This window comes from Python bivittatus, unplaced genomic scaffold (genome assembly GCF_059951505.1).
Source record: "Python bivittatus isolate LINGU-HERP-01145 unplaced genomic scaffold, Pbiv_v1 ctg000020_np1212, whole genome shotgun sequence".
Classification (NCBI taxonomy): domain Eukaryota; kingdom Metazoa; phylum Chordata; class Lepidosauria; order Squamata; family Pythonidae; genus Python; species Python bivittatus.
In genome coordinates this window covers 110,067,346-110,090,356 of record NW_028277030.1, presented here as the reverse complement: position 1 = coordinate 110,090,356, position 23,011 = coordinate 110,067,346, and the positions used below count along the sequence as shown (strand labels likewise).

The 23,011-nt window shown below is 41.5% G+C and overlaps 1 protein-coding gene and 1 long non-coding RNA gene across 3 annotated transcripts in view; both read left to right on the top strand.

The window, feature by feature from the left end:
• LOC112542243 (uncharacterized) overlaps positions 1–19,223 on the top strand; it is a 54,898-nt gene extending 35,675 nt beyond the window's left edge. The window contains exon 4 of one of the 2 annotated variants that reach the window (XR_015797241.1): positions 4,207–19,223. This is a non-coding gene — a long non-coding RNA (uncharacterized LOC112542243). Of the gene's footprint in view, positions 1–138 lie in introns of both variants that reach the window. The other variant, XR_015797240.1, reaches the window with a different exon arrangement.
• Positions 19,224–19,276: 53 nt separating this feature from the next.
• Positions 19,277–23,011, top strand: part of TGFB2 (transforming growth factor beta 2) — a 91,154-nt gene continuing 87,419 nt past the window's right edge. The window contains exon 1 of the mRNA XM_088146557.1: positions 19,277–20,665. Within this exon, the coding sequence (XP_088002683.1) occupies positions 20,320–20,665 (346 nt within the window). The 5' untranslated portion in view covers positions 19,277–20,319. The remainder of the gene's footprint in view (positions 20,666–23,011) is intronic.

Sequence of the window (23,011 nt, the reverse complement as noted above, 5' to 3'; positions counted from 1 at the left end):
GCAGGATGATGATGTCGGGGTCCGAATTGAGGGTTTCTATGGCATTTCTCTCTTTCTTCGTTATGTTGCTGGTGGGGGGCTTTGCTCTCCGTAGGATCCTTGCTATTTCACCCCTTATTTCCTCTGCTTCCTCTTCAGGACGGTGGCGGATGGCTGATTCCACATAAAAAATCAACAAAACCTGGCTACCAGTCCTGAAAAATACAGCCTGCAAAAGGTCAACGAACTCAGCTCAACCACCAGGACCTGTGAACAGTTCACACAATGAACTTGCTAATCACTCCCAGCAGCCCCTCGTTAACAATTCAATAGAAGAAAAAACCCTGCCTAATCCCCAGGAAGATACACACAGATGCTGATACAAAAACAAGCAGCCACTCAGTAACCCAACCCCCCACACCCCCCCAATCCCCCCTTTCCCCCCTCAGAACTCTATAAATACCCACAAAAGGGTCACATCACCCTGGGCACAGAGAGAACTGCTCCTGTCTGTGCTCCTGCACTCTGAAGATGCCGGTCACAGGTGCTGGCGAAACGTTAGGAAACAAAACTTCCAGAACACGGCCACACAGCCCGGAAGACCCACACCAGCCATCGTATGCCGGCCGTGAAAGCCTTCGACAATACATCTGTGATCTTAGTTCCTTCTTTATTGGATCAATTTGTGTAGCCAGTGCTTTGTCCTGTTTTGTGTAGAATCAGTATAATTCATCCCTCAAAACAGTTTGTCCTGTATATCATTTTGTCTCTGGGAAGAGGATAGTGAAACCTCTGTGTATATCCACCAGTGTTAATGTTGACTGACTAGCATGAGCTCATTTAAGAGCTTATGTACCTTGCCATTTTCAGAGTAATGTTGAAAAGAAGGTTGCAGAACGTGTGGCTAGTATATGCGTTGTTTTCTCACTACCACTTCTACATATTTGATTAACTTATTAACTTCTGAATAGGGTGTTTGATTTTAATTGATGCTGGGTACTCATTCTCGATATTAGTATTGCATTCTTCTCTTTGATAATCCTGTAAAAGATTCCTAGCTGTTTAAGGTCCTAAATGCATTCTCTGCATGTACAGTTCTGTTGCTTCTAAGAAGGAAATTGTTAGGAAGTGATATTTCCTAGTAACAAAGCTCCTCTGCCTCCTCTTGTGTTTCTTCTTTATAAAAGGCAGATATTAAAGAAGATTGTGAAACAATCAAGAGAGAGCTGGTTGATGGGCTTTGACGAATATGCAGTTCTAGTGCATATTCGAATAGTTGTGTTAGGGGAAAAGTTTCGTGTACATGGACCCTTGCTACAGTTCTTCAGTATGAAAGCAGGGGCAAGTAAATCTAAAATTGGAGGACTTTTTTTTTTTCTGTTCAGCCTTCATTGTGACATTGGGTAGGACCAAAACTGGAGGTAGGTGGAGATCATTGCCAAAACTAGATATCCACAGTCTTTCTTCTGTGTTACTCTGTGAGCTGTCATGGGAGGAACATATTATTTATGCTAAAACATTGTAGACTACTTTTGAAAGCACGTAGAGTAACTTACTATTTTAAAAGTTTTCTTTGAAATGATGTTTTAATGTTAAAATGATTTTGCTTATTAGCTACTGAGTGCCTTTTGAAATTAAGAGGTGGTTTCATACAGTGGATTAGAAATAATTACTCTAAAAATAAGGCTTAAATGGTTGACTTTGTCCTAAATCAAATTTTGGAAGCAGTTTCATTTATTTTACTGGAAATGGTTTAATGAAAACATAATATGATTTTAGGGCAAATTAACATGTAAAATAATCTTTACTACAGATGCTGGAGAATGTAGATTATGCAGTTAAAATGGATTTGTTCAAAATTATTACTGTACAAATAAAAATGTAAGGTTCATGAATCAGTGGATTCAGAACTTTAAAGACAAATCAGGATTTTGAGGACATTTCAAAGGACATTTCAAAGGACATTTCAAAGAACTAAAACTTCATACACATAATAAGTAAAAGGAATAAGAAAATAAATAGAAGGGAGAGGATTGGAAGTCAGATGAATTGGCAGAGATACCTTCTAATTTTTAGTAACAAGTATGTTTTGTAAGAAACCCTCAAAGACCTAGTTGTGACTCAGTATATCTGATAAACTGTTTTTTCATAGGGCACTTGCAACATACTAACCCAGCACTGTATGTTCTTGCTTGAACTGAAGCCACAGAGTGGTGCTGTTGCACTGTATAAAATATTTTACCGCTTCTTGAACCTTAAAGATCTGGCAACTAGTGAAGCCGTAAATGCTGAACTTAAAACCCTTCACTCTTTCTGTTTCTTACCACCATTTCTGCATACTACTAGTTTCTAGGCAGAAAAAAACTTGGATTAGCACCCCCCACCTGATTGCTTTCCATAAATACTGGCAATGACTTTTTCCCTGGCTGAGTTAGCTTTGCACCTAGGCAGTAATAACTATTATAAGATGGTTACAAAGTAGTTGAATATGAGTTCAAAGTACTTAAATGTGAACTTTTTCGGGGGGGGGGGCTTTATTAAACTCATGTTTCCTGGCACATTAGATCACTGCAGAAGATCTTAATGCAGCAGTATCTTGAGAATAATACAGGAGTTCATAAGGCCATCTGGAGTGCTATAAAGAAGTCTTTTCCAGAGATAACTGTAAATTAAGCCCAAGAGGGAGATGTGATATTATCTCATTCCTATTACTGGCTACTAGCTTGCTTTTTATTGAAGCATCTGACCCCGATTCTTGTGTGAGCCTTGCTTACACAGAGCAATTGAAATTGGCCTTCAGTCTGCATGTATCATTTCAGTATCCCTTGTAATGAGGTGGAGCTGGAAAATGTAGTTCTGATCTGTTCATTTTTTACCTTGATCCAACAAGAAAAAATTAAAGGGAGTAGTGCAGCTCCCTGTGTACTATAATTCTCATCTGAAACTTGATGAACCATTTAGATATGTTTTTGCATGTACTTTCATGCACAAATGCAATTATATCCAATTGGCTAGTAAACGTGGAGCTTTGGAGCTTGTATCATCGGGTGTTGAGTTTATATAACATATATACACAACTGAACCAAATGTCCGTCTAAAATTTGCAGAGGTTAAAATAAGTTCTGACACGTTTGAAACAATCATCTATAATTAACTCTGTTTATTGAAGGCATCTTCAGTAAAACATTGTTATGGGAGTAGTCTTGGATTGCTGGAACAAATGGTTGTCATACAGTTCCAGGTATTCTTGGATCAGATAGGGGTTTCTAAATTCATTACACTTGGGCTTTCAGGACTTACTTTCTGTGGAGATTGTCTTGGTCAGCCTAATGATTTATCTATAACAGGAAGAATGGAACTCTATTAATTATCCTTGCACGTTGGGTGGTTCTGAGTTGAGAAATGAAGAACAATAATCAGCATCAAATTTTCTGGGCAATCTGACAGGCAATCCTGATAAGGCCTGAAACATGCTAGGAAAAAGTCCTTTTCACAGTTGTATTCATACGTTAGTATTTCCAGAATATTTTTTTGGTTCAACCTTGTAAATAAGCCCACAAAAGCCAAAAACCTGTTAGGGGCCAGCAGACAAGAGGTAAAAATTGCATTCCCTCCCTCAGGGACCTCTGGGTTTTTTATACAGTACTCGGGTAGAGTAGTGGGCATAAAGTGTTTTAGACTGTTCCTAATTGGGAAGCTACTTGAGGGCTTTTCAAGTCTTTTATGCAGACACCTGAAACGTCAGGGTTTTTTGTTTTAATTCCCAGTTTTCCCTCCTCCTATTTGTTCCTAGTCAAATTTAGCTCTTCAGCCCTTCCACTGTTTTGCCATAGGCAAAAGCTACTTACAAAGTTAAAAGAAGTAAAAAACAGTCAGAAGAAAATGTCAGCAGCCCCCTTGGATTTTCCCCATTTATTTAATTGTTGTGACACATAAATTTATCTGCCAAGACATGTGAAACTGCAGAATTTGCAGAATTTTCTCAGATAATCTTCTTTCTTTAAAATTCATAAATTGATTATTTTTTGAAGCACTGAGTGCTTTCCACTTAGATAGGTACCACCTATTTGATTGTATAAGATAGACATTTGAATTATTTCAATTTTGTAAGACATTTTGTATTATTTTCAACCTATTTCTGAATTAGATTATTGATTATAATAAATTTAGAATATTGAATTTTTCAATTACAATTTACTTAATTTTCATCTACTCTTCCTCTCCCAGTTTTTAGGGTGCATTGAAATTTGAAGGACAGACATGGAGAATACAATGAGAAGACTACATGATGGTAGCCTCAAATAAAGACTGGGATAAAGAGTTTGATTGGAAAAATTATGGTAGTATCAAACAGAAGAATGAAAGGGACTCAAATTGATAATATTGAAAGTGATTTACAGATCCACATGTGTTTATAAAGAGGGCTTGATTCAAACAAAGATGCCTTTTTATACCATACAGAGTTTTCTTAATTCATCTGAACAAGACATTGTCTAACAGACCAGAAATTTGCAGTATTTCCTAAACTAAACAGGTTCAAAACTCTTTGTATACTCAGAACAGAGGCAGAAAAAGAAGGGTTTTGAAAAGATCACTAGAAGTTTAAATACTGACTGACATTAATATAAGATTTTGCTTGTCTTTCCACTTCAGTGATTGCAACTTGGCTTCATTTTTACCATAAAATACATGGTAAAATATTCTTGTTGTGTAAAATGCACTGCTCTTGTAGAGGCTATTAGATTAGAAAGGCTCTATAGGTTACTTTTTTTCTCAGGAGTGTTGTGATAGCTGGATATAACTGAGATTTTAAAGGGTGGAGGAAAATTCAGGATAGAGGCTGTGGTGGGCCATTTTTGTTCTGTTTTGGGGTACTGGGGAGAAAGGGATTGTGAAGCTTGATTTTTAGTGAACTTGCATGCTGAACTTCATGGTTATTAGAGCATGGACCTAAGGACTGTGCAGATAGTTTGAAGGGGACAATGGGTTTGCTATAATGCATTCTGCATCCTGTTTATACCTCTGCTGTTCTACCTAACAAGCTCCTCCTTCATGATGGGTAAGGGTTCCAAATGGAATCAGTGTTTTTCATTTGATGCAGCCCCGTTTAATCAAATAGTCTCAGGGAAATTCCAGTAGTAAGGATAGGTGACATGTGGTCCTGGGAATTTCCCTGTTTCTAGAAGCTTCCTGACTGTTTTCTAGTACATTTCCTGAATCTGGAGATTCCTGTGCATCTTGGCATAATCTGTGCAGAGTTGAAATTGATCTTCCTCTCTCATAAAGCATTTAAATTACATTCAAGCATCAGGATGGCACTTTACATTACCAGCTTCTCCTATACCAGATACAAGCTCTTCTTATTTCATGATATATACTTTCTAATGATGGGCTTAGGGCAGGTTGCAGCCATTTTTACTAGCAAAAGATTAAACAGAAACAGCTGAAACATAAAACATCAGAGTAGACCCACCTCCACTATCAGTGTTGGAATGCAAAACACCAGCCTCAGCTGACCACCTTAGGATAGCCGAAATTACATCTACTGGCACTACTTCAAGGTGTTTCTAAGTATTCAAAAGGAGGGGACACATTTATAAATCCCCTCTGTGGACTTAGATCCATGATGACATATTAAAAAGTGTAAAGTAATGAGATCACCAAAACATTCAACAGTGGGATTATCTGTTGGGCAAATTGTTATCCGTTCTCATCTTATGTAAATGGTTGTCCATACAATGTAATGTGCTGAAATTTTACTAAATCAAACTTTTATGTAGAACAAAGTGGTGAGGGTGATTGGTAAGATTTATATTTCTCTTCTCAGATTATCATGATACATATTTTTATACTTGTGGTTGTGCATGTTGAAGTTCTGAATTTATCCTTTAGGTAGTGTTCTATGAAATATTGGAAAATGGGTGTTGCTGTATTTGACTTCAGGTATTCGATCACTAGACCATCATATTGCTTGGCAGAACTGCTCATTAAACACCAGAACAAACTGGTATATTTTCATCCACCACCTTAAAAATGTCTAATAACTTCAAATGGAAAGGTGAATTGTATGACTTTAATATTATTAATTATCAATATATATCCTGATTTCTGCTGTTCTTCTGCTTTCTTTCATCATGCAATATACAGTTCTTGCTATGGACAACTCCTATACAAGACAAATACAGCACACAGAATTAAATATGTTACATTAGGTATGCTAACATTGAGTTGCTGAAAAGTTCTGAAGTACGCAAAAGCTTGCTCTGTAATTATGTGATCTTTGATTGGTCCAAATAAAACATTTTCCTAATGTGTGCCTAGTGTTTCAGTTTGAAAACTTGTAAAGTTCCCAATTTGAAGCTATGGATCTGAAGCTAAATTTCCTGTTTATATGCAACCCATATTTATAAAATGCCACAGCAGAAGACAGCACCTAGGGAAGCTTGGTTGATCTCAAAAAAATGCTAAGTGGGGCCCAACCAGTTTTCTTCTTGGATGGAAGAGTACCAGGAAATTCCAGGGCTGTAGAATAGCCTGGGAAAGCCAAAAAAAAAAAAAAAAATCTGAAGAAGGCAATGGCAAACAACTTCTGTATTACAGCCAAGAAGTGAGTTGAACATGTCCAGGAATTGAGCTTGACTTTTTCTTAATATCCAAAAATATAGCACATTTCAGTTTCAAGGTATATAAGCTGTTGAATAAAAAGCTTAATGCCAACTTGAATAACAGGTTCATATTTTTCAAAAACAGGGAGAATTAAATAAGTAGAGGGAGAAAAATTATTTTGGCTATTGCAGGGTATATGCAAACATCAGGATTTTACTGTAGTCATTTAAGGATTGCTGAAAGAAAATTAGTTCATATTTTCAGCATCTTAAATACTTACAAGATAAAGATTTGTGACCACTGTCAGAAAAAAAGTAGATGTATGTATATTATTTTATCTGTATCCATGTATTCATTGTGGTTTTTTAGGTTGAGATAAAACAGCCAGTGAGAAGGGTCATGACACCAAATTATGCATGGTGTGGAGAAAGTGGAAAGATAAATATTTTTCTCATTCTTATGTTAGAAGCTGAGGTCCCTGAATGAAAAATGCACTCTTTGCCTTCTGTAATTATTAAATATAAAGTATTAATACAACTTAGAATGTCTATGATTAAATGACTAAAATTTGGGGGCAAGGAAAGGATAGAGGTGATCTTATAAATAGTACTGTATATTGTTACTATATGGGTCTTAGCTTAGTCTTCTGAGATTCTTACTATCACCTAATAACACATTACAGTAAAAGAAATGGATTACATACATGAGAAAAATGTCTATTGACTTAGGTAACTATGAGATATTGGCAGAGTAGCCAGATTGTGTAAAGATTATATCTAAGATCCTGTATTAGTCAAAAACTCACTCACTCACTAATTCACTAGCTGGGTTCACATCACAGTTCAGGTTTAATGTGGTTTCCTTTGGCTCAATAGATCACATTATGGTTTAGCACAATGTGTGAATCTAACTAGTGAATAAATTGCTAGCTTTATTTGCTCGCCTAGTCATTCACCTTTTCTGTATGATTTCCCATATGACTCTAGTTCTCAATGGTGTGCAGCAAATTCTTGTGGATTGTTGTCTTGCCTTGCCATTATAACATACTCTCTTTCTTTTTCTTTTTTGGTTCTCCCTTGTGTGGAAGAGAGAAAGAGACTCCCGACATGATAGTATTAGAACACTTCCACCTTGGAATTATTTTATGAAATAAGGTATTTTTTTTGTTTTCCAGGTAAGAGACTAATGTTAATTCAATATTAAAAATTGCACAAGATTATAGCTGACTGAAGATTTGTACCCAGGTCTTCCATATGTTTAATGTGTACTTGAGGCACAATAGGAAAGCACTTTTTTATCCTGCATTTCTTTACTGATATATTATGAAATTAATCTTGGATGTTATTTTCCCAAACTAGTTTAAGACCAATTTTCTAATGAGTGATAGACACCTTAGATTGCCCTTAGACTTGTGAAACTCTGTGAATAAATGTTAATTATTTTCTACTTTCAGCCATTATTTTAAAAAATATCTAAATGCTACAGATTTGTGTAATCATCTGAATATCTTCTCCTAATTAACCTGCTTTCATCATCACAATAAAATTATCCAAGTGGTAATGTATAATTTAGATTAATTTGTTTTTCCCTTCAAGACATATTATTTAAGTACAGATTTTTCAAACAGATGTGTGGTTGGGGGCAGTAAAAAGTTTTTGTATCAACCACATGAAGCAAAGGAATGGGAAAAGCAAAACAATGCCATGAAGACCAAGATTTGAGTGCAATGACCAAGACTGGACATTTTCTTTTTAATAGATGGTTGGCTGGATAGATGGATAATATAATTTGGTTTTACAAGATATAGTGATAGGCATCACCAATTGGCATAGTTTTAAAAGAGAGCTAAATACAGTAAATCAGTGGAAGATAAATCCAGTAATTTCTGGATGCTTCTAAATACCAGTTGGAGGGGATAAAAGTAGCAAGTGAAGGCCGTTACGATCCTACCCTGCTTGTGAGCCTCCCATGGGTATCTGGCTGGCCACCCAGGTAAACAGGTTGATGAAGGCCTTTCATCTGATGGCATTAAGGTCTGGAATTTGTAGGATTAAGAAATAGGTGGCTGTTCAGATTTTGATAAGAATAAGCTTCTGGTAATGCGACTTATTCTAAAATCCTATTTGACACAAAACTAATATTGGATCTTAAATTGGAGTCAAAATTTGTGCTGATTTTATTTTCTGTAGGCCACGGCATATCTTTGGGAGTGCTTCCATACAATGTGATTTGCATTGTCATTAGTCGTGAGTGTACTTACAGTCATGTTGATGACATAATGGCCTGGGTGCCACTTAAAACTAAGTCATAATGTGGACATTTGACTTATGGTTTGCAAACCCATCTATTGTGGCTTTATATTATCTGTGAACTAGGCTACTGTAACTTGGTCAGTCAGATATCCATGATCCTGGCAGTCCTTTTCCAAAGCACTGGAAACACAAGGTATCAGAAGGCTTCACATTGTAAACCTAGATGTGTGCATGTATATACGCCTTCAAGTCAGTGTTGACGACTGCCTAGACAAGTCCCTGCAGTTTTCTTAGCAAGATTTTGGAAGTGGTTTGCCATTGCCTCCTTTCTATGGCTGAGAGAGAGTGACTGGCCCACGGTAACCCAGCTGGCTTCATGTCAAAGGTGGGACTAGAACTCATGATCTCCTGATTTCTAGCCTGATGCCTTACACCAAACTGGCCCTCTTAAACCTAGATGTAGCAGACCAAATATGCTTGATTGCATACCAGAAGAGATAGAGACCTTTGCTGGAAGTACTTTGTACATCACAATGAAGTTTCAAAAAGGAGCTGAAAAATAGCTAAGATGTATGTATGTTTCACTGGATGTGAATGTTGTGCTACTAAAGTTGCATTTCTGCAAACCTGACTCAGCAAAACTATTGTTTCCACTGCCAAATTTCAGCCAGCTTTTACATCTTAAATTAGGAGATATGATGATTAAGCAATCCTGACTTTTTTTTTTCTTTCACTAAAGGTAGCAAGATAGGATTTCTAAGAAGCTTTTCACCAAAGCATTAATCAGAACTAGCCTGCTTGATACCAGCATAATTGTCACATTACAGTAGATGATAGATATGGATGTATGGAGTCTCAGTTTTAAAGGCTCCTTAGTACAGCTAATTAACCACAGCTTCCCCTACTTATGGGCAAAATATACCACCTAAAGATGAGAGTCATGATTAGAAAGTGATGTGAAATGTGAAAATACAGCAAATCTGTTAGGCAGCCTTCTTTCTGCATCATCCTATCCTGGACAAGCCTCGGCATCAAGCAATCAAAGTAACAAAGCATGAAATAAAGGGTACAAAATCTATGCTACAAAATGCAGACCATTCCTGGATCTCCACAAAGAAATACACAAAACCCTCTTTGCTGCCATCTAATGACTCTCTTGATTTTTGAGTTCAAATGTAGCCACTATAAAATGCCTGTTGAAGCATATTCTGATTATTTGTGAACAAATGAACAGTTTTTTCATGATATGAACATGAAATGCCTGTGGGTTGTCCATTCTTAAAATACTGTTTTTAATTTACCAGCTCCAATGATTTCTACTTAGTAAAGTCTTGATTCTATTCGGTAGGTAAAATCAAATGTATTTCAGACATCTCAGATTGGTTCTGAAAAGCCTCGTTTTACAACTGCATGCTTTGAAAATGATTTGGAAGAAGTACTTTAGACCTTGTCTGAACGCAGCTCTTCTCTGCAATTCATTAAAGCAACCAAACTATTTTTTTAGGCTGCTGCATGAACCTGAAAAAAGGTGGCAGTGCTTTAAGGGTTGCATTAACTTTAATTAGTCAACTCCTCCAAGCAGTAGCATCTTTTTTCAGGCCTGGGAAAAAAAGGTTGCTTTAATAAATAGTGGAGAAGTACTGTGCTCTGTGCAAGGTCCAAATTACTTTTCCCAAATAATAGTGCACTGCCCAATCCCATTTAACACAAAATATATCTTGATTTAGGGTTGTATCCTGCTGTGTCCATCTGCAGATGGAATAGCATCTAAGAATGGAGCAGATCCTCATATACCCCCTGAATCTTTTTAGAAGAGTTAAGGTCAGAATAAACCACAGGAAAAAAACGAAATTTATTAATGTGCTCTGTTAGTTTAATTGTAAGGCTGATACATTTATAGTTAGATTAAAGCTAATTTTTCGAGAGAGATGTCATAGTTACTGCGGGGGGGGGGGAGGAGTTAAAAAGAAAAGACTTTAAATTAAAATCTAACTTAAATACATGATTTACTCCATAATTAATATTCTTACCTCAATACATAACAGCAACATCAGCAGTTTTACCAAATGGTAAAAAGTGCATTTCTCTTGCAAATGTTAGATAACTATGGGCTGGGCTTGAATAGGAGTAAAGTTCTGGTCAAGGAGTATCTTGCCTTGTAAATATTACTGGGTAAAAATCTTACCAGACTTCTTCAGTTTTTAACTCTGCTAATAGCAACAGTGATCAAACTCTAGAATACAATGTGAAATAGAGCTGGAGAATGAATGTTTCATTCCTCAGGTTTAGGAATCTTTGAAACATTTATTGTTTGCATAATATCAAGCAAAAGAAAACAGTTTTTGTTCCTCTTAAAAATGCTTGCTTCATAAGCCAACAAGACAGACCTCCAAACCAAAATGGATCTACCTACTCTCCACCTCAGGCCAATGAGCCCAACAATCCAACATATGAAACAGTATAAAGTTAAAGGTGTTTGTGGGTATTTGATAAACACGCTTCATCAGCACAACCGTTAATGACTTCTCTCGTCTGACCCCAACAGGCCATGATTCAAGCATAGTAAATTGGCCCTGATTTGAACTGGCCACAATTCAGTTTCTTAAATTTGGGCCCAATCTGAATCAGGAGATGTTGTTTTCCATTTTCTTTCCCAAAACTGAATGGAATGGAATGGGACTGACAGACCTGAGCATCTAGATTAAGATATAGATACAACCATGGATATTTACATATATTAATTATGAGATAAATGTTCCCATGATTCAGAGCAAAGTTTAAAGCAATTTACAAAGTGAAAAGCATAAAATGTTGACTGCAGGCACAGCCAAATATCTGTTGGTATGTAGGGAAGCAGGGAAATGGAGGTCTGTGTACACGCGCTTCCGTATTAACTAGTTCTCATGTTTGTCAGCACTGACTAGAGACCTCGGAGCATCTACCGACATTCAGACTTGAGGTTTTCCCTGCTGCAAGACACCCCTTATTTGTTTTTCCTATTGCCAGATTAGGTTTTGAAAGGGAGTGTGGGAGAGCTGAGGTGAAAGGTGAGTTGTACAGAACTTGTCTTCAGAGCCACATCTAGAGAATGTACTTGTGTGCTAGCTACGTATTTGGTTAGCAGTGAAGCTGCCTTGTAGGCCTCTGTGTGTTTTGGCCTGTGTGCCAGATCTTTCTACCCTTGAAAAATAGCACCCCGCAACTATCAGCCAATCGCTGTATGTCAGTCATAGGTAAGACTGGTTTGTACTGGCTCAATTTATGGCAAAACCCAAAAGCATCTCTTGGCACAAACTACCTTCTCCATGCCAAAGTGTGAGGAGTCATGAAAGAACAGCTATTTCTTGCAGCAACCTCTGTCAGCCTATCCCCCAGCCAAGTAACAGTTTCTCTTTTCAGGCATTTGTATCAAGACCCAGCTGGACATACAGTGTAAAGATGAGCAAGCAGAAGACCCTATCAGGTCAGAAATCTCTGAGCCAAACCTGAGTACCAGTAAAGAAACGAGTTCAGGCCTTACTGACCTTGAATTTGCTATAGAGGATTCAGATCTTCCACTAGAGTCAAGGCCTCCTAGCCTTGAGGAATGCCATCCATAGTGAGTCAAAATCCAAAAGATTGCAAGGTGGACAATGGCCAGGGGCAAGGAAGGGTGCCAGGCTGAGGCGGGTAGCACCTGACCTCAGCAAATCAGCTACAGGTTCAGCTGCGACTGGTATAAAGCAAAAGGCTCTTGGGTATTTCTGACCCCCTCAATGTGGACTTCAGCACTAGAATAATTGCTGTTAAGAACTGATTCACACCTGTTCCTGGGCGGGACCCAATATCTACCCCTATCTTGCTCATTGAGCCTGGGTGCCTTTCTTGGGTTGTTTGCTCTGATTTTTGGCTTAAATTAGAAATTCACTGCTACTTGGCCCTTTGCAGGTTGGACAAAAGACAATGCATCGACTTACTCCTTAATGAAGAATTACAACCATAATGACATAGCCTGTTTTCATTTTGCTGCAGGTGAGTCAGGTTGTAAAAGATTACCTGCAAGTAGGAATGCCCTCTGACTCTGCCTTTTTACTCCATAGCTTGCGTATGTTCAGCTGACTGGCTTGAAGTGGAGGAGTTCTTATGTCTGCTTGAGCGTTAATGGCAAGATCCTCTTGGCTAAGCAGGGTCAGATGCACTCAGTATCTGAATAGAAAACCACCAGGGAATTCCATGGCAGCAGACAAGACTAAAAAGTCGAAATACAGTGGAACCTCGGTTTACGAACTTAATTCGTTCCGTGACTCTGGCCACAACCCGAATTGGTCGCAACCCGAAGCAAATTTCCCCATAAGGTTCAATGTAATTACCGTTAATCCGTTCTGGTGTGGAGGACAGGGAGGCGGCTATTGCTTGGAGGGAGAGTCCCCCTCCCTATGACCACGTGTCAGGGGCGGAAGATGGCCGTGGACCACGTGTCAGGGGCGGAAAAATGGCCACGGACCACGTGTCGGGGCGGAAAAATGGCCGCGGACCACGTGTCGGGGCGGAAAAATGGCCGCGGACCACGTGTCGGGGGCGGGAAAATGGCCGCAGGCCACGTGTCGGGGAGGAAAAATGGCCGCGGACCACGTGTCAGGGCGGAAAAATGGCCGCGGACCACGTGTCGGGGCAGGAAAATGGCCACGGACCACGTGTCGGGCGGAAAAATGGCCGCGGACCATGTGTCAGGCGGAAAAATGGCCGCGGACCACGTGTCGGGGCGGAAAAATGGCCGCGGACCACGTGTCGGGGTGGAAAAATGGCCGCGGACCATGTGTCAGGGGCGGAAAATGGCCGCGGACCACGTGTCACGGGCGGAAAAATGGCCGCGGACCACGTGTCGGGTGGAAAAATGGCTGCGGACCGTGTCGGGCGGAAAAATGGCCACGTATCCTGTTCGTACCCTGAGGCGGAGTTCGCAAACCGAAGAAAAAAAAAATTTTGCGGCCGGAGCTGGTCGTAACCCAAAAAGTTCATTAATAGAAGCGTTCGTAACCCGAGGTTCCACTGTACCATCTCAGAAGAAGTCAGTGGGAAACTGTTAATGTATTGTTGTAAGAATACCACATGGACATTTCCAAGAAGTTACCAGGAGTCAAGCTTCACCTAAGATTTTACTTTTCCACTTTTAAAGAGAATCCATTTAACTCTGAACTTGTCTGTTTTTGGGATTGGCACCTTAGCACTGAGTTTCTTAAGCAACTGGCATGCAAGTCAAATTAAAAACTGGACCAAAGTCATAGGCACTGGAGTTAAGCGTGAGGTTCCGAATGAGAGACAGCAACTTTATTTATGCATAGGCTTTGCAGCTGTTACTACTTTTATTTTAGAAGTGGATTAATTTGCAATGCTGTAGAACAGTGTTTGTCAACGCTGGCAACTTTCAGAAATGTGCAGCATGCTGGCTGGGGGATTCTGGGAGTTGAAGTCCACACATTGGAAAGTTAGTTGCCAAGGTTGAGAAACCCTGCTGTAAAATAATCTCTAAGGAGTAATACCAATCTCTAATATGCTGACAAGGGAGCACATCTCAGCATTTGCTTCATTTCTAGTCTTTGTTGTCTCCTGATCTAAACTTTATTAAGGATTTCCAGGCCCAGGCCTCTTCTGTCTTTAAAAGCTACACTGAAAAAAAGATGATCTCCTTCATGGAAATTTATCTCAATCACTTTTCCTGATTCCCTACCTGACCACTTTGCTTATTTTGTTTCCAAAGGTTCTATAGCTGGTCTCTTGTGGGGGATTCAGCAGTTACAATGTTTAAGAGCATTCTACTACAGAAGTTTGCTCAGTGATTGAAAATGCCCTATGGCCACAGAATATCAGGCTGGACTATTGCAATAAAGATTTGGGGCATTTTGAAATAATAATAATGGTGGTGGTGAGGAGGAGGAGGAATGGATGGATGGATGGATGGATGGATGGATGGATGGATGGATGATGTGCCACCAAGTCATTTTCGACTCCTGGCAACCACATAGATAGATTTTCTCCATGGCAATCTGTCCCTAACCTGGTCCTTCAGGTCTTCCAACAGTACCCCCATCATCCCTATAATGGTCTCTCCAGCTTGCTGCTAGTCTTCCTCTTCTTCTCTTTCCTTCCACCTTTCCCAGCATCAGAGCCTTCTCCAGGAAGCTAGTTCTTCACATAATGTGACTGAATTAGGATAATTTGAGCCTGGTTATTTGTGCCTCGAGTGAGAACTCTGGGTAATAATAATAATCAGACTAGAAGAGAAAGAACTAGAGAAAATAACAAAATACAAAGACCTGCAAATAGAAATAGAACAACTGTGGCAAAAGAAATCAAGGATAATACCAGTAATAATAATCGCCTTAAATGCAATCCCAAAACATCTGGAGACCACTTGAAGACCATCGGCGTTGACAAAATCACCATCCGTCAGTTGCAAAAGGCAGCTTTACTTGGAACAGCTTATATCCTGCAATGATACCTTTAACACAATCAAACGACATCTGCCTATCCCAAGTCCTTGGGAAGGACTTCATAGGTGGATAAAAATGCCAAATCCAGTCTAAACATCTGGCTGACTATGCAACCAACAATATGCTTTTTTGAAGGATAGTCATAGCATGTAACAAGAAAGTGCAAATGTTCTTCAATAAAATGTTCTTCAATAAGACTGAGCATTTCAAATCCATGTTACTTTTGAAACAGTGTTGCTTTAAGGATATAAAATTGTTTGTCATCACATTGCAACTTCTAAAAATTACATTATAATTTCCAAAACAAATTTTTATACAATTGCATTTAGTTTATAAAATATGGCCAGATATGTTACATAATGATGTGTTCATCAGTTGCAGAAAGTGACTTTCTTTTCTACCTTATACTTTGCATTATTCCTGTCACAACCAATGGATCAACATTCAGTTGATCCGAAGAAAAGCAGACCCTGCACCTGTGGGGAAAATGCTAGGAAGGAGGAAAAAAGTGTTTAACAATCTAAATCAGTGTAAAAAGAAACTACAAGATTGTTAAAGATCACATAATTTTTCAACCTAAAAAGGAAATAGAAGATCCTTTTGCTTAGTTAGCAACCTTCTAGGTGTCCCCATTTTTGCAATAAAGTTTTATTTTTAAAATATGTGGAAAAGAACCGATTCTTTTGCAAGAAACATGGAACAGATAATCTGATGATTAAACATTACTACAAATCATATCTTCATATTAATTTGAACCTATATCATATCTACAAACATTTATTCTAACTCCTAGGTGACTTGAAGTGTCTTTTAATTAAAGAAAGAAGCCAACAGTGAAGGAAGGTGAAACATTTTAATGGTTGGTGAATGTCATTTGTTTCTGAGATAGTGACACTCTGCTTTAAACTAATACAACATGCCTTGCCATAAACCATGGTTTAGAAATCACAGTAGCTTGGTTTGTACAACACTAAATTGAAACCAATCTAACCACATTATGACTTAACGTGAATCTGGCCAGAAAGAGAGGTGATGCATAGTCTGCTTCAACCAATTGGGCAAACATATGCTGGCCTTCACCTTGACTCATTTCTTCTTCTGTTAAATTAACAATAGTTGCAATGGAAGCTGGAGAGAAGGTCCTATGTCACCCGTGGTTTCTTGGGAATCTTTCTTATCCCCAAAACAGCTTTTTTGAGAAAAAGCCAGCATAACAACCTATAGATTTTCTAGCAAAAAGCCTAAGTTGTGCTGAACCAATGCAAAAGGTCTACCCCAATTTAAATATAAAAACTTTGAAAAACCAGTTTAAATGATAGTTACTTTTTGCTGGGGCCCCAGCTTGACATGAGAGGAAGAACAATACAGGAATCATTAAAGAATGGTTTGCCTTATGTTTATATCTGTCTGCCATTAAACTGCATGGACTGCGTGGTAAAGCCTTCAAGATGATAACCCTGAATTTAAGATGCCTCTTCCAAAGGAAGGTTTGATTTAAAAAAAAAATTACCATATTCTCATCAAATCTCAGACAACCCTCCTTCTAAATTATTTGAGAAATAAAGGCTAGTTTTCCCTATCAACTAATTTCAGGGTAAACAGCCTGAGGCTTAGAATCCGGAAGCTACAGCTGGCGCAGAATGTGGTGGCGTGGACAGTTCTGAATGCACCTAGGAGGGCACATATAATACCGCTGTTACACGAGCTGCATTGGTTGCCAGTCTGCTTCCAGGTCCAATTCAAGGTGTTGGTCATCACCTTTAAAGCCCTTCATGGCACAGGACCAGGTTATCTGAGGAGCCATCTCGCCTGGGTTACTTCAGCCCGCCCCACTCAGTCCAGCAGAAGGGGCATGTTGCAGGCCCCACCGGTCAAGGAATTTCAACTGGTGGGGTCTAGGCAGAGGGCCTTTTCTGCTGTGGCCCCTGCCCTACGGAGCAATCTGCCTCCTAAGGTCCGGTGTGCCTCCACTCTCATGTCCTTCAGGAAAGGGGTGAAATCCTGGCTATGCCAGAAGGTCTGGGGGCCAGATGGGGGCTCGCACCAGTGGAGGTGGCTTGTGGGGTGATTGACCTTGCCCCCCCCCATCATCTTGAATGTTTTTAGTATTTATGTACAGGGTTTGTTGTTTAGATTTGATTCTTAATGGATTATTTATTTTAACTATTTATGGGGGATTTTTAATTGTTGATGGGGTTTCTGATTTTAACTGTGAGCCACCCAGAGTCACCTGTTGGGGGGAGATGGGCGGCATACAAATTAAATAGTCAATCAATCAATCAATCCCCAGTCCCAAAGTTCAGTGGGAAAAGAGGATACACATCCTGGACAGATTCCAGGCAGAAAGCTCACCTTCAACTAAGGTAACCTATGTGGCCTGTCTGGCAACCCACCAATCAGCAACTGGGGATTACTATTACTGTATGCTGGAGAAGCTCTCACCAGTAGGGTCACATAGCCCCAAAAACCATCAATCAGTTAATTAATGGGGGGGGGTATTGCACATCCAGAGGGACTTTTTTGCATCTTCCACAGTGTAACAGGTGTGCAAGCAGTTTGACAGTGAAAGCACAAGATGTACTTAGGCCCCTCTGCCAGACATGAAGTGAGGAAGCCGAATATGCACGTGCAGCCCTCACTCCACATCCTATAATCAAAGTGGCTCTTGTAGCTGGAATGGATCGCCACCCCGGCATAGAGGAATCTTCGATGACAGGTGAGAGTCATGAACAGATCATCTCCCTGCAATGTTCGAAGGCATTCGACAACTGATGCAGCTTGCAGCCACTGAACATTTGGCAACTCTTGTTTTGTTTTTTAAAGCATGCACAAATCTTGCCAGAAAGTATGTAGAAACTTAGTTTTGTAACTCTGGGCAAGATTCTACAATTGGAGGCAAGCAAGAAAGTGGACATTTGGAATGAAATATATGGGTCCCTGACAGCGCAAAGTTTGGGAACCACGTTGGAGCAGCGGGAATGAGTCTGCCAGCTCTGTCCAGACTAACTAGATCTTATGTTTGACTATTTCTTAGTTCGCGTCAGGGTTGACAGCCTGGACTTCCAGCTGTTTTGGTTTTAACGCTCGTCAGCCCCGGGTACCATGGCCAATAGCAAGGGATTGTGGGAGTTGAAGTCCAAAACATGTGGAAGCCACCAGGTCGCCCACTCTAGTTCGCAGCCCATAAATCGGAACACCCCTAAGAAAGAAAACTCGGCTTGTACCACCTCTACCTCCTCGCTGTAGCTCTCCTGGCCAAAGACACTTTCTGTGCCCATCTTTCCTCGGATGCGGACCTGCCGGGCTCTCTCGGTATCTCCCCTCGCAAAGGGAAAGGGAGCAGCAGGACACAGCCCAGGTTCAAGAAGGCGGCAGAGTTCTTGTCCGCTCGGCCACTACGCCTGTCAACTCTCTCCCCGCGTCATTTTGCAGAGGCAGCGGAGACACACACACACCCTCCCTCCCTCCCGCGGCCCCGAGAGAACCTTATCAGTCCGCCCTCTCCGGCAAGAGCGCGAGGTTCTCTGCTGGCAAGAGCCGTGAGTTGAGCAAGGGGGCTCCGAGAGAGGGGAGAGGCTGTAAGGCCAGGGGACGAGAGGCGGCGTGCCTGCCAGCCCCATCTCTTCAAAGCTCCCTGAGGAAGGAGGGAGCCGTGGGCCAAAAAAAAGAAAATACAAAAAGGCACGCCACCTACTACTCCGCGGGGAAAGGTGCCAAGGCGAGGGCGGAAAAAGAGCTTTGCAATCCCCAGCCTTAGGAGAAAGCGCGCGGGTGGAGGGGGCGGAATCACGAAAGCCTTGGAGAAGCAGCAGTAGCTGCCTTCTTGATTCGGTTTGGCTTTTTAAAAAATTGAGGAGGAGGAGGAGGAGTAGAAGGAGGAGGAGGAGGAGAGGAGGGAGCTCCTGGAAAAGTTGTACAGCCAGAAGTCGCCAGCGAGCGAGGGAGGGAGGGAGGGAGGGAGGGAGGTGAGCTGGTCGGTTAATGCAAACAGCCACAGCAGTCTGCCGCCCCCAGGAAAGCAGGACCGCTCAGATCGCCGCCCACGCCGCGAGGGGGGTGGGGGGGCGAAGAGCAAGAGTCGCGGGAGGAGAAGGGAGGCAAGCCGGCAGAACCACCTTGAAGGCGTCCGCCTGTCCCTGGCGCGTCTCGGGGTCTCTCCCGGCGCCCGCACGCGCGCACACACACACACACATCTCTACACACGTGGGCGCTTGTCGCCTCCGCTCGCAGCTGGACGCAGCCCCCTGGGCAAAAGGGGGGAGCGACGCACTGCCTCCCAGAAGGGGGGCATCCCCCCACACCGGACCTACTTCTCTCCGCCTGCCAGTCGGTGCCATCTCAATTTGGAAGCGTGGGAGCTTGTGGGCAGCAGGGCGCCGAGTCTCGGGAGCCCTCATTTTAAGTGGCGGCCAGCTGCCTTTCCTTTTTTCCCTCCTCCACGCACTCCTTCAACTCTCTAAGAAACTGGGTTTTTTTTGTTTTTGTTTTTTTTTTGTATCTACGAGACGTGATTCCACACGCACACCCCCCCCCCCAACGTTTTTGGGATTTTATTATCTCCTCTGTCTGGTAACCGGGAGGGGAAACAGCAACCTGCTTTTTAAGCAACCTTTGCAACCTGTTGCATTTCTTTTTTTATAACAAGCTATCAATAACCTGTTGCAGATTTTTTGTTTTTTAATAGAAAGCGATTGCTGGTTTGAACCCGCCACATCTGCTGGAGCATCGCATCTGCTCACAAACTCGCGCCTGGACTTGCAACCAAATCAAGCAGTTTGGCGGACTGGCAACCTGGTATATGCTACTGTTTGGACTAGCGATCTGTTGCGTTTATTCTTTAGATCCCTCGTTTTCTAAAAAAAAGGATCTGAACCTTGTTTGCACACCTTAAACTGCCACGGGAAAATTCCAGGAAACATTTTGGTCCTTTCTTTGTGGGAGAGGAGAAGCAGAGTGAAAAGAAGCGTGATTTGGGTTTTATTTTATTTTTCACTTTTAAACCTCTTTCTAAAATGCACTGCTATCTCTTGAGCGTGTTCCTTACCCTGGATCTGGCCACGGTGGCCTTTGCCCTCTCTACGTGCAGCACCCTCGACATGGACCAATTCATGCGTAAGCGGATTGAGGCGATCCGAGGCCAGATCCTGAGCAAGCTGAAACTCACCAGCCCTCCGGAAGAGTACCCAGAGCCTGAGGAGGTTCCTCCGGAGGTCATCTCAATCTACAACAGCACAAGGGACTTGCTGCAGGAGAAGGCGAACCACAGGGCAGCCTCTTGTGAAAAGGAGAGGAGTGATGAGGAATATTACGCCAAAGAAGTTTACAAAATTGACATGGGGATTTACCACCCGTCCGCAAGTAAGTCTTGTCTGAATCAGTGCGTGTGCCTGCGCCAGGTGGAGATTTGGGGTTGCTGGGTTGTATAATGTGTCTGACAGGATGTGGGGCATAGAGAGGTGTCTTCCCTGTTATCTTGAGACCTCAGGTGGGTACCTGGCCATTCAGGTCCCATAGAAATTGAGGGCAGCCCCTAAGAGTGTAATCCAGCTTTCCAACATCCCAGACCCCCTCCCCCACATCTTAAACATTGTAACAAGGGGTTTCCTCTGCAAAAGGCAGGATGTTGACATATCCACCTCCCCATTTTATTTCTGCAATACTGGAACAGCACAGAATAGCTAGCAACATTATTCCTCAGGGTGAAAATCCAAGGAGGTGTGCTAAGGTTTCATCACTGAGGCTTAATTAGAAATCAGGCTCTATTAGGATGTAAACCCTGGGAATGTTTTGAGCAGGAAGTAAGAAGGGACCTCTGTGCCTCTGAGCATCTGCAGAGCCCCTGTCTTTTGCCCTTCTGTGACAACTAAACTCTACACATCTGAAGTAAGCACATGTAAAGGCTTCAAGATAGAGAGCACAACTCCAAATTGGGCATTGCCTCTCCGGAATGTCCCCTCTCAGAGTACATAAAGCTTCTGGCAAAGGGTACATAACACCCCACCCCAGTTTGGCCAGGGCTGGTGTCTTCAATGAGCAGATATATCTGTAAGCCTCCTTTTACTGGCTCTCTCCTGTCATTCTTCCCTGTGTAATATTTCTTCATATTCCTTCAGGTGGGAATGCTAGCTCCCCAGCGCCTTCTCCCTAGATACCCTCCACCTCACCACTTCAGCTGACTCTGCTGCTAGCCCTGGATCTTTCACAGTGAGCACCAGGCTCAACAAACCTGACAAATGGGATTAGTTTACTCGTTAAGCACCCTCTGCCTCCCTGCTGGCCCACCCCCAACATCCTTCCCAGTTGCCTTATCAGCTTCCTATCTCTTGTTCCTATCCTGTTCTCTACCCACTGCTGGCTTAACTTGGAATTGAGCAGGATTTTCAGTGCACCATGGGGATGGGGGTCAGGAGTGGGGAGAATGGGGAGAAACAAGTATTATCTCTGGCCCTCACACCAAGTTTCCCTTGCTTGCCAAAAATTTGTCTGATCCTGGAAGTTCCATTCTAGGTTTCTTTTTCAGCTTAATAGTCCATCACATTTGTGGTCATCTTCTCTCCAGGTACAAAATAAACCTCCCTCCAACAATCTTTTTTTAGAAGCCAGCTTCCTGGACACAGCCTGGGAATGTTTCAGCTGGAACTGATTAGGTGCACTCCTTTCTGAAGAGCAGGGCGAGCTTGAAGAAGCTCTGGTCTAAAGGCTGAACATTAAGTGTTGGCAGTGGCAGACTTGAATTCAAACCACAGCTCCAGTTTGGACTTGCTGTTGGGCTGTGGACAAAAAGGTCTAGTCACCTCGAGTGCTTATATACCCAGAAAGGTGAGATATAAATATAAATATGACAATAACCACGCTGTGCATCATGACTAGAAACAAACCCTGCTCAACCTAGTGGAGTTATCTTCACATAAGCATGCACAACATTGCAGGGCTACACTGCAATCCTGTATATATGTCTGCTCAGAAGCAAATTGCATTAAGTTCAGTGGGACTTACTCCTAGGTACTGTAGGCAGAATTGTTGCTTCACTCTCTGGAGTTGTGGACTCTTTTGCTATCGAGAACATTAGATTATGAAATCTGTGGAAGTCTAATAACTGATTATTGTGATCTGGAGCAGAATAGGGATCTGTCAGACCAAGGCTCAAATGTAGGTCAGTGTGAGAAATTTTGTAGGAGGAATAAAAGAATTTGATCACAAGGTGTTGACTAAAGTGCCTCTGCTCACTGATTAGTTTTCTAATCTGTTCTCTTCTGCCTCTATTATATGAAGCCTATATACTCATACCTGGTCACCTCTGAGAAGCAGGTAATAGAGAAGGCAATGTAGCCATCTGGGTAACTTCATCCTAGATTTTCTCTCTCAATATTCTATTTATTTTGACTGTTACAAAGGTATAGCTTTGAGGCTTGCTGGGGCTTGCCAACCAGAGTCAAGGAGTGAGGGTGCCAGCCAGGGATTTCTGCACCCAATTCTCAGTGAGCTGCCTTCTCTTTCTTCTTTTTATTGTCAAATGACAATCCAGGGAAGAGGACACCGGGGAATCAAAGGGCTTTATTATTGCAATTAAGGCACCATCCAGAACTGTATGATAAACACACTCCACCCTTGCTGCCCTGAGGGAAGAAACATTTTGCAGAACGTGCTGGAGCCAAAGAGGGATGTGCAAGCTCTCTGGTGCAATTTGTAGCAATAATGCTGAAA